This window comes from Culex pipiens, chromosome 1 (genome assembly GCF_016801865.2).
Source record: "Culex pipiens pallens isolate TS chromosome 1, TS_CPP_V2, whole genome shotgun sequence".
NCBI classification, from domain to species: Eukaryota; Metazoa; Arthropoda; class Insecta; order Diptera; family Culicidae; genus Culex; species Culex pipiens.
Window position 1 is genome coordinate 111,148,283 of NC_068937.1, and position 12,531 is coordinate 111,160,813.

Sequence of the window (12,531 nt, forward strand, 5' to 3'; positions counted from 1 at the left end):
AGTAACTCTCCTATTCAAAAAATCCTCAAAATCCGGAAACATGAAATTTTCTACCGTGTTGCAACAGTAACCCAAAAATTAATAAAAAAAATAAATTTCATACTTTGTTTGTTCACCTTCTATACTCATAGATTCATTTCCAAAAAAAGTTCATCTGTCAAAAAAAAAAGTACCGGTGCCGAGACTCGAACCCGAGACCTTCGGCGTATTGAACCGTGCCTTTGCCGTATGGACCACCATGGTTCGGTGACTAAGGGGCGGTCATTTGTCTATATAAGCCGCTCAATAGGATGAACTGTTCCAATGAACGAATGAACACGCGAGAGCTAATGTTTTTCATATGTTTTAAGGACCTAGTAAAAAAAAGTCTAGTGTTCTCCCTTTGTACTAAACTAGAATCGAGGGATATATCTTCAAAAGTATTTCCAAAGGCGTAACTTATATGCTACACCCAAAATTTCGAGTCGAGTGTATCGTTCCCTCAAAACTATTTGAGGGCTCAGCGCCAAAATCGAGAGAATAATTCTACCAACTCACCAACCACCATAAAAAATGAGTTCATTCGCTAATTCATGCAATAAATCTTCAACGAGTGTCATACATCGACATCTGACCACTCCTTAGCCACCAAGCTGTGGTGACCGAGGTAGTTAAGTCATTGGGTTTGTATGCCAAAGGTCTATGGTTCGATTCCCGTAGTCGACACCTTTGGTTTTGGATTTGACGGATGAACTTTATATTTTGCATTATTTTTGAGTGGCTTATATATTGACAAATGACTCCCACTTAGTCATCGAACTATGGTGGCTCATACGGCAAAGGCACGGTTCAATATGCCGAAGGTCTTGGGTTCGAGTCTCGGTACTGAGACTTTTTTCGGTACTTTTTTTTTTTGATGGATGAACTTTTTTGGAAAATGAACCATGAGTAAACTGCCCATGATCGCATAAATGTCCCATATGCATTTTCATCACTTTTGAGTTATTGATGCAGTTTGGTTCAAAATCGTGTGCTCTTTCTAAAGAGCCTATAACATCCAGTACTTTGTTCTAGAAATCGGGAGCAACAACTGAAACAACTGAAATTGTCATTTAAAACACTATTTTAAATTAAAAGCGGACATAATTTTTAGAAAATTGAATGCAAACGTTCTTTGCTTTAATAGTTCTCAAAAATTCGAGAGCAAGATATTCTTTTTTCCTGAAAACAAATTCTTATTTAAAAAAAAAAGACTTGTACAAACGATTGTAAAAAATATGAAATAAATTGCTCAACGTTTGTAACTGAATTTGTAATATCAATTTGGGCACATTTTTACTTCTAAAAAATGTTTAAAATTTTCGAAAAGTTTCGAAACAGTCGAAAACCTTTGGAATAAAATTATATTCATTAATTTATTGATGTTTTGCAAGGTTTCATAACTGTGGCAATTCATTCATCATTTCTGATATTTATGATATAAAATTGTTGAAAACACCGAGCGAAATTTAAATATTTCTCAACCGAGAGAAAAACGTTTTGAATAATGCTTGTACACGGCGAAAAACGAGTTCCCAAAATCGTGAACAAGCGTTCATGAAAATGGGAACCACGAACAAAGTGTTCAAATTCCATGGTACGATTTTGAAAAACGTACCATGGCATTTGAACACTTTGTTCGTGGTTCCCATTTTCATGAACGCTTGTTCACAATTTTGGGAACTCTTTTTTCTCCGTGCAATAGCCATAATTTAAAATAATTGTATAATAAACTGTATATTTTACGATTTATTCTGATGATTGGATAATTTATATAAAATTCGATTAGAAACAAGTAAGCACTTGAAAAATCGGAATAAATGCTAACATTGTCGAATAAAAACTGAGCGTGATAAGTCAGAATTGTCAATTATAAAAATAACTTCATACTCTGAAAAAATATTGAATTTGATTATGATTACAAAAACGATTTTATTTGGCGGAGCAATGTTTGGGGGTCCTGTTCAATAACGAAGTAGCAGCTACGGGTAGACACCAATGTTATGCTATGATTACTAAAACGATTTTATTTGGCTATGATTCGTTTTAAATATTACATCCAGTTTATTTTCCCAATTTGCATAGGATTATGTGTTAAAAACTAAAACGAAATATTCCCAATATTAAATATTTATATTGGAATAATTTGAAAATTAAAACTCAAAATCCTACAATTTCTGAGAACATCTTTGGATCTCAATAAAAGGAAATAATATACATCACAAATTGAGACTTATTTACTCAACTTTTTTTTAAACACATTTTGAATAAATTTTATATTTAAACTATAATCAAATGTATTCAAATGTTTGATAAAATGAACTGCTTGTTGAAAAGTCGCATCCAAAAAAGTGGATTAATCTTCAATTTCCTCCCAAAGCCTGCGCTGTGTCTTAATTCAGCACCAATAAGTCACGGCTGACGGTTTGGCCTGGCTGGCTGGCTCAAGCTTTGCAATTGGCGTTGCAGGCTGCTAACAATGCTTGCTTGCTAGCCCAACATGGCCGCTACTAAAAAGTGACATTGTCGTTTATTGTGCATGGTAACGAACTTCTCCAACTCCAATAATCGGTTGAAGCAGTTGAGAGTGTAGTTAATTTGAAAGGCGTGTAGTTTTAGCTGTGGTGATTATCGAACTGTGAGCACAGTGAAAAAACTTAAATTTATGATTTAAGTAATTTTAGTATTATTTTAAAATAAAGTCTTCCAATAAAAAAAAAAGATTTTTAATTTTCAAAATTCTTAATTTTAAATTTAGCAAGTTTTTTTTAACTGTTCAACATAACCCCCATTGTGTAAAGTTGCAGTGACAACTACAATTGTAAAAAAACATCAAGTGGGATAGCTGGAATTGAAGCTCACACACCGGAAGCTGGCTGTCACGGGCGGTAATGGTTAAAATGTAAGTACCTTATCATTAGTGTGATGTTATTGTTGGAATTGTCTTGCGCGAAAGTTTTACAGCTGCACAATTTGTTGCGAGTACCTTCCGCAGTTTTTCTATTGTGAACGAAAACTTCCCACCGCATAAATTGCAAGGCCATTCAAATATTCAATTGAAGTTGAACCATCGCAAAACATGGAATGGCTGTTTAGTAAGGTACTAAACAATCGATAAAAGTAACAACGGACAAATTAGTGCACGATTGATGTCAATATTCTCAATTACATAATAGTTGGTTGGACACTCGTCTTTGACTGTGATTGGATTCCTCACACAATTATTTAAACGAACGAGTTACACTGGTGTTCAATTCAATATTCTTCTTACAGTGGAACTTCAATTTTAAACCTTATAATTCCATTTTGCTTTCCTCTCTGAGGTAAGAATATTATCTTGCTCAAAAAACCGACTCGGTTTAGGGTCTCCTACATCGCTTTTAAATTGTTTGAAGTTTCGATAAAAGGATCAAAATGTGTTTGCATTTATCAGGAAGTTAGACAATATTCTGGAAATCCCAGAAATATCATTATTAATCAAACGACCTTTCAAACTAGTATTTATGTATTTTTTGAAAGCCGAATCCAGCTTATCTGTGTGAAAACTACTTCCGGATCAATAATCCGACTTATCGTTGAAACAATATTCCAGAGACCTTTCAAACGAGTCTGAAACATAGAAGATCTGGCAACTCTGACTCAAGTTTTATCCACTTATATTTTATTTATGTACTTTTTTGAAGCCGGATCTCATTCAATGAGTCTTCAATTTTAAAGATCTGGCAACTTTGTCTCAAGTTATCCCCCCTTAAGTTATGTTTTTGTACGTTTGTTGAGGCATAAATCTCTTGGTTTTTGTGGATCCGTTCCAATAATCAAGTTAGATGTTAATTATTTCTGTTTTTTTTGTATGAGCAATTTTAGATAAGACATAGGTTTAAAACTTAAAAAAAATTAATGAATTTACCAATTTTTAACTATTGATAATTAAAGATTAAATTGTGACACTCAACATTATTTTGAGACAAAATGAAACCATATGTTTTTGACAATCGGCCAGACCGACTGTGTTGCATTCACCGCAGCGACGATTCTTTGTTACAACAAAATGAACCACAACAATGATAACTTACCCCCATCTTCGTTCGCCTCGTCAAAGTTCTTGTTGGTCATCTGGAACAGCGCATCCAGCGGCGTCCCGTTGGGCGTTGTCTTCTGCCCCGACTTGCCACCACCTCCACCACCGCTGTTATTGTTCCCCGATCCGGACGAGGACGACTGCGACGACTGGTGCTCCGAGGTGCGTCCAATCTCGGGCGAGCAGCAATCGCCGCTGGCCGCCGAACTGGACCGTTCGGATCCACTTTCCGAGGGGATGATGTCCATGTTCATGTGGCGGAGAAGCTGGACCTGGGCATGGGCGTGCGCCCGAAAGTGCTCCTGCAGTTGGGCGTTGTAGTCTAGCATTAGCCGGTGCTCGTAGTGGAGCAGGGCCGGGGGTAGGAACGGTCGCACGGGGATGGGTCCTCGGAGGTGGTCCCATGGCCGCACGATCTTGGTGGCCGCCGCCTGGAGCGTACTGTGGTGGTGATGGAGCGCCAGGGCAGTGTCACGATTGCTGCTTTCGGTGTCCCGGCCGAGGATGTCCGCTATCGAGAAAGATTTGACACCTTCGACGGTGGCGGGCTTGGGTAGGGTAGGAGCAACTGCCACGGGTGGAGGTGCCGGGGGACTTGGTGGGGTGATTCGCGGGGGTGGGCTCGTTGTGTCCGATTTGGGACTTGTACTGGGCTGCTCCATGCGGAGACGCTTGAGCGGGCTGAAGTAGTCGTCGCCTTCAGCGGATCTTCGACTACTGCTGCTGCTGCCGCCAAGATGCGCCGGATGCAGGGACAGGTGGTGGAGGTGATGATGGTGATGGTCTACCGGAGGTGGACTCGGCGATCCGACGGAGATCTCCGACACGGCCGGACTCGCCGGAGGGGGACTTCTGCACAGCATGATTAAAACCACTTGCACTACACGTTTTTTGCTACTAAATCACAGAATGCAGCGTTGCTGCCGAGCCGGGTTTTTCGTTTGTTTTATGCACACACGTGTTTAGTACCGCTAAGTACACACCCTTCCGAAGGGGTTGTCACTGTCACTTGTCAGCCTCGGACCTCGGGAACCGTTTTCAATACACAAAACACTTGCCGCACGTGCGTGCGATGTCACTCAACGGGAGAACTACCCACTGCCTACTACTGCTAATAATCCTTCGCGCCGGAACTGCGTACGTTCCATCTCTTCTTCCTTTGGCCGTAACGCACCACTTGGATGTCTGCACTTGTCAAACACGACGACGTACCGCGAAACGCACCGCACCGCGACTGACACCACCCTCGCACAACAATGAACTGAACGAAACTCCAACTCGCCCGGACCAGACACGCGGCTCAGGTGCGAGAGTGTGTGCGTTCAAATCAATCAATCAATCAAGCCGCTAATGGCAAGTCAGCCGCGCTCTTCACGCCACCTTCACCTGTGTGTGAAACTCTGGGCAGCGGCAGCAAGCGTTGACCTACGAAAAAAGAGAGCCACGACACGGCCTACTTGGAACACGAACAACAACACACGGCTCTCGAAGACGGCGGACACTGACAAACTGACGGCGAAGCGCTCTCCTACTCTCCGGGCCGGCAGTAGCGGCTTCCAAACCAATACACTCGCACACCGGCGACGGCTGCGCAACGCTGTGGCCGCGCCTGTGTGAGTGAGCCGGCCCGGAGAGAAAGGAACCCGTTCACACGAAAATGGAAACGAAAAAAAGAGGGCGGAGCCAGCGGAGAACGTCCAATCTCCGCTCGGCGGCGGCGGCTTCAAAAGAGAATTAAAAATGTCGGACCTGTCAAACGCGCACGCACACCAGCAAACGCGTTCGCCACAGTGAAGGCTAATTTGTTAGGTTAGTTAATTGACTTTTGAGCGCATATAGTTAGGCTAAGTGTAAAAGTATTTAGAGTTAAATGTATTATTTATTGCCGGCGGTGCCGTCGTTTCTTGTTTCTCCATTAACACATTTCAACGTCGCGGCCGCCCTTGTTCCCCAGTTCCCGGCCGTTCCTTCGGCGCTAGGTGAAACGACGAAACGGGCGGCGGCGGCGGCTAAAGTGGTGTACGTCCTGTCAGACCATTAATATAAATCAATGTGGGTGTCACTCACTTTTAAAACACGACCACGAATTAGCGATGGTTGAGTGAGCCGTCGACGGTGCGCTCTTTTTTGCCGCCGTCGCCGCTGCCACTTTTCCTTTTTTTATTTTTTGTGTTATTTTTGCTCGCCTCAATCTGCACATTGAAATTAGTTTGAAATCCTGAGACGGTGCAAAAGCAATTCCGTCCCGTCCGGGAACGGCAGGGCGAAGCGAAGAAAAGGTATTAATTAATTATCGCGTAATTTAGATCGATTGGAACGGATGCCGCCGCCATTATGGCGCGCGCAGGCAGGATTTGACGGGTCGCGCTAAATAATGAGCTCGGGCTGAGGTTTCGTAAAATAGCGAACCGCGGCGCGAACTGGAGCATCGAAAAAAGCCGTCGCAGTTTGGTGGTCGCAAGTGGCGCAGGAAGAAAGAGACCAGTCCCTGGTGACGGAATTCGATTTGTCGAAATGTCCCGGCGGCAGTTGCAATTTAATTGGACTCGCAGCTTTGTTCGTGATATGCCGCGGCCTTGAAGCTGGAAATGTCAAATTTGAACTTATCAATGCTACCCCGGCGGCATAAGTTCATAAAGAGAAACGTCCAGAGACGCTGACTTGCATGAGCTAAAAAGTTAGTTTTTTTTTCAATTTGTCAGAGCTTCGCAAATGGATGTCTAAAGACGACGCTCTCACATCCGACGTGAAATCAGTCCCAAATTTGCAGTAGATAAGTTATAAAAAAGCATTTTTTTTTCATTATCCATGATAGTATCGGGACCACATTTACAGAGCTTAACATTCTATATGTCGCCTTCCTTACACCCAAAACTGGCCAGCGCTCGTCCGAGAGAATAATAGCCTTGAGTCGACATAAAAGTGGTACCCAGCAATGGAAAAAAAATCTTTGAACGTCCGAAGGGAACAGTGCTCTCCTTCCTCGCGCACAAGAGAGGGATTTCGGCACTGAAGGGAACGATTCTCTTGACTCTGAATTTTGGGTGTAAGGTGTCATATGACAACAGTCATATCAATTCTAGATTACTTTTTCAAAACAACCAATGCGCCATGCACAGCTAAAAAAGGAGTAATCCAGCTCCGTGTAAAAGGCCTGGGTGTAAAATAAATATTGCATTATTTTATGCAATTTTATGTAATTTTACACCCTAAAATATGTAGTCCATCAGTATGGGAAACCTACTTGACAGAAATGTCAAGCTGATATATGCGTTTATCCTAACAAAGTTTCATCGGTTTGATGGCCGAGTGGGCTAAGGCGCCAGTCCTCACTGTTGGTGCTGGGTTTGATTCCCGTCGGTTGCTACTTTTTTTGTTTTTGCAAAAAAATTACATGCAGTGTGTAATATTAAGTGTTTATTATGACGAAGGTGATGTGCATGCTTTTGCATGCGAATTTACCATCGGATTTTTTGCTGTGTGGGTTTCCTATGTACATAGGACCTTTTGAAAACGTAAGCGAGAATTCAGAATCATATGCCCACAACTCCCTTTATGCGTACATCGAGATTCGATCTAGAGCACTTTTATGTGAGTTTACCTCTTTTCCACTGCGCCACGAAGTCTTGTTGGTGTCTTTTTGGTATTGAAACAGTGGAACTAACGTGTAAACATCTACGCTGCACGGGTGGTGGGTTTATCTCATAATTTATTTTCAGTAATGCTGCAATCCAATTTTATTTTCAAAAAAAATCTTTTTGGGATACTGTACATAGGATTTTCAATAAAAATCTAAATATATTGAAAATGAGCCCAAACTTGCTTACATGATTGAACTAACCTACAAAAATTGACAAAAATGAATGCCTAGGTTCAACTCGAGGGGAAGCATAAAGTTTAGGGTTCCCACCCTAAAAACACGTGTACGAGCAATTCCAGCTCAAATCAGAATTTTTTCTATTACTTTTGTACCCGACCCTCTCCGATTTCCCCAAGCCATTTATGTGTATATGGAGTCAATTGAACTCAAAAATAACATTTGAGAAGGGCGTAAGTTATTTAAATATTTTTGTATTTTGCAATTTAAAAAATACTTTATCTCGAAGCCGTTGCATCGTATCAAAAAGTGGTCAAAGACAAACTTGTAGGAAAATCAACGGGCTTTCTGAAAAAAATACACTGAAATAAAAATACACGCCACTTATATGAGATTTTTTGATTTTTAAGTAAAATTTTAAGGCGATGTCACGATTTTTTTTCGTTCAAAATTTTTGAGGAAATAGCCCAAGATGTTACAAAAAAAACCCCATACCCATACATCCAAGAAAAACTGTCAGAAGCAAACTCATGGGAAATTGAACGATGGAATGAACCAGGGTGTTCCAGAGAGCTAAAGAACGTTGCAGATGCTATGGGAATGAGGCAGATTGTTTTGGAACCCACGCGCGTCGGACCGACAAGCAGCAACATCATTGATCTCGTCTTCACCAACATGGAGAATGCAGAAGCACGTGTTGTTGAAGAACTGAAAGTGTCTGACCATGAGACAATCAGTATCGCGATTGGGAATGACACAATCAATCTTCCGGAGCGAGAAGAATCGTATGTAAGCTGGAAGCGGTACTCCAAGGACAAGCTGCAAGAAATTCTTCGAAGAAACAGGAGCAGTAATAGCAGGATAGATGAGACAATTGGAGAAGCATCGCGTAACTTCAGCACAAATCTGGTGTCCGCTGTTGAAAGTTTAGTCGATGTTCGCTGCTGTAGACGCACAGAAACAAGTGACTGGTACACTGATCATCTGAGGGCTATGAAAAATGAACGAGACAACGCGTACCGGCAATATAGGTGTACAAAATCTGTTCCAGCGCTGGAGAGGTACAAGCTGTTGAGGAACGCTTACGTCCGGGGTCTGAAACAGGCGAAAAATCAGTCGGTTGAGGAAGAAATCAGAAGCTGTCATGGAGATTCTAAGAAGCTATGGAGATGTTTGAAATCGCTGATTCAGCCCGGAGGAAAGCAGCATGCAGAAATCGTCTTTGGAACCGGCTGCAGCGATGCAGAAACAGCAAGGCGTCTAAACAACTTCTTTGTGGACAGCGTAGAAGAGATTCATGCGAAGATTCCGCCTCCATCAGTAGTTCCAGTAGCAGTGCAGGAAGAGCCAGAAGAGTCGCTGTACGAATTCCAACAAGTCACCATGGCCAAACTCAAGGATACCGTTCGATCGCTAAAAGACTGTGCTGGCGTCGACAACGTGACAAAGCGTGTGATGTTGGATGCTCTGGATGTCGTAGGAGGAGAGTTGTTGGATATTGTGAACAGGTCTCTGAGCCAAGGTGAATTCTCACAACATTGGAAACAAACTTTGGTAATTCCAATTCCAAAGGTGCCGAAATCAACGCGTCCGGAAGATCACAGACCAATCAACATGTTGCCGCTGTACGAGAAGGTCATAGAAACGATTGTGAAAGAGCAGCTGACGGCGTTTGTGGATCGAGCGGGAGTAGAGGGTGACGATTCTCGAGATTTTCAATTTCCCGGGAATCGAGAGTTGAGTTTTGCCATTTCCCGGGAATTCCCGGGACCCGGGAATTTTTTTAATTAACCAATAGTGTTCCCTCAATCTACAAATACAAAATCGTTTCTCGAGCATTTTTGGGACTCGAATTCAGTTCAAAATGTTTAAGAATCTTCATTCGCACTGATTGATTTTTCCAAAGTTGCACAAAATTTTTGTTGAACTTATTATTAGATTTTTTGAAAGTAAAAAAATAACTGATAACTGAAAAAATAACTGATATATAATAAAATAATATGATAAATAACGACTAAAAACAAAAACATTAAGTTGATTTTTTCCTTCTTAAGGTCAACTATTATCTTGAAAAGGCTTTTCCCTCTTAGAAATAAAAAAATATTTCATTTATGCTGCTAATTATGCTTCAATGTTAATTTTGGGTTTCACATTTTTTGGTTATACTCAATTAAAGTTATTGGAATTTTTGAAAAGTTAAAATTCACACTTTTAGAATAACAAGATTAGAGAAGCATTGATCAATTCAATCTTGGAAATTTTAATGCTAGGAATATTGCTATTCCTAAAGTCCAAGTCAAATTTGATTCTCCCATTATTGATGACGATCTTCAGCTTCTGATTCGTCTGAAAAATGTTCGCCGAAGACAGTATCAACGTTCTCGTGATCCTGCACTGAAGCGAATTCAAAAAGATTTGCAAAAGGTTATTGACCACAGATTCACTCTCCTGCGAAATGAAAAGTTCGCAAGAGATGTCGAACAAATTAAACCTTATTCCAAACCTTTTTGGAAACTTTCAAAGGTTCTTAAGAAACCTCAAAAACCCATCCCTTCTTTAAAAGATGGTGATAATATTCTATTAACTAATGGGGAAAAAGCTCAAAAACTTGCTCAGCAGTTTGAGAGTGCTCATAATTTCAACTTGAATGTTTTGAGTCCTATTGAAAATCAAATTTCAATAGAATTTCAGAATATTGTTGAACAAGAATTTTCATCAGATGAAGTTTTTAATACGGATCTGAATGAAATAAAATCTATTATCAAAAAATTTAAAAATATGAAAGCCCCTGGTGAGGATGGCATTTTTTACATTTTAATTAAAAAATTACCAGAAGCAACTTTAAGTTGCTTGGTCAAAATTTTCAACAAATGTTTTGATTTGGCATATTTTCCCAGTAGTTGGAAAAATGCCAAAGTAATTCCGATTTTGAAACCGGATAAAAATCCTGCTGAAGCCTCAAGCTATCGGCCCATTAGTTTGCTTTCATCTATTAGTAAATTATTCGAAAGAATAATTCTTAATAGAATGATGACGCACATTAATGAAAATTCAATTTTCGCTGATGAGCAGTTTGGATTTCGCCTTGGGCATTCAACTACTCATCAGTTGTTGAGAGTTTCAAATTTAATTCGAAGCAACAAATCTGAGGGCTATTCTACTGGCGCTGCTCTTCTAGACATAGAAAAAGCATTTGACAGTGTTTGGCATAAAGGTTTGATTGCGAAATTGAAAAGGTTTAATTTTCCGATTTATATCGTGAAAATTATTCAAAATTATTTGACGGATCGTACTCTGCAGGTATGTTATCAGAATAGCAAATCTGATCAACTACCTGTACGTGCTGGCGTCCCTCAAGGAAGCATTTTGGGTCCAATTTTATACAATATTTTTACTTCTGACTTGCCTGATTTGCCCCCAGGATGTCAGAAATCACTTTTTGCTGATGACACAAGCATCTCCGCCAAAGGCAGAAGCCTTCGTGTCATCACAAGAAGATTACAAAAAAGCTTGGATATTTTCAATTCTTATTTGAAAGAATGGAAAATTACTCCAAATGCTGCAAAAACTCAACTTATTATTTTCCCTCACAAACCAAGGGCTGATTTTCTTAAACCAAAAAGTCATCACATTATAAAGATGAATGAGGTAAATTTAAAGTGGGAGGATCAAGTGAAATATCTTGGACTTGGTTTTGACAAAAACCTTACTTACAAGGATCACATTGAAAGTATCCAGGTTAAATGTAACAAATATATTAAATGTTTGTATCCACTTATAAACAGGAATTCTAGACTTTGTCTCAAGAATAAACTGATAATTTATAAACAAATTTTCAGACCTGCCATGCTTTATGCTGTGCCGATCTGGACAAGCTGTTGCTTAACCAGGAAGAAAAAACTTCAGAGGATTCAGAACAAAATTCTGAAAATGATTCTGAAACTTCCTCCCTGGTTCAGCACCAGTGAACTTCATCAATTAGCCGAAGTTGACACTTTGGATGTTATGTCCAATAAGATAATTGATGCATTTCGACAAAAATCATTGCAGTCTTCAGCTGCATTGATCCGCTCTTTATATAGTTTATAAGTTAGTTTTAAGGTATCCCTTTTCCCTTTTGTACATGTAGGACCTCCTACATTTGAAATCACTGAATAGCGAAAGCTACAATATTTATGAATAAATGAAAGTTGCTAGTATTTAAAATTGAGGTGAAAAGTCATCGTTTGTGATTGGACACTCAATAATATTTTAACTGAATGAATGTACATGGAAAAGAAATTTGAATAAATATAAATTAAAAAAAAAAAAAAAAAAAAAAAAAAAAAAAAAAAAAAAAAAAAAAAAAAAAAAAAAAAAAAAAAAAAATCTTGGAAATCGAACATTGAACATCCAATGTTCTAAATAATTTCGAATTTTTCAAATGTTTTTTTCTGATTAGTTTATTAATTTTGGTTCGATATTTATAAGTATAAAATTTCCCGGGAGTCTCGACCAAATTTCCCGGGAATCGAGAGGTCAAAAAATTGCCGATTTCCCGGGAAATTTTTCCCGGGAATTCCCGCTCGTCACCCTCTAAGCGGGAGTACTAGTTGAGGAGCAATCTGGTTTTCGGAGA

At 39.8% G+C, this 12,531-nt stretch overlaps 1 protein-coding gene across 2 annotated transcripts in view; it reads right to left on the minus strand.

The window, feature by feature from the left end:
- The window catches only part of LOC120417206 (homeobox protein B-H2-like), a 30,036-nt gene extending 24,319 nt beyond the window's left edge, over positions 1-5,717 (minus strand). The window contains exon 1 of one of the 2 annotated variants that reach the window (XM_039579171.2): positions 4,092-5,704. In XM_039579171.2, the coding sequence (XP_039435105.1) occupies positions 4,092-4,959 (868 nt within the window). In that variant the 5' untranslated portion in view covers positions 4,960-5,704. Of the gene's footprint in view, positions 1-4,091 lie in introns of both variants that reach the window. The other variant, XM_039579172.2, reaches the window with a different exon arrangement.
- Positions 5,718-12,531: the final 6,814 nt, after the last annotated feature.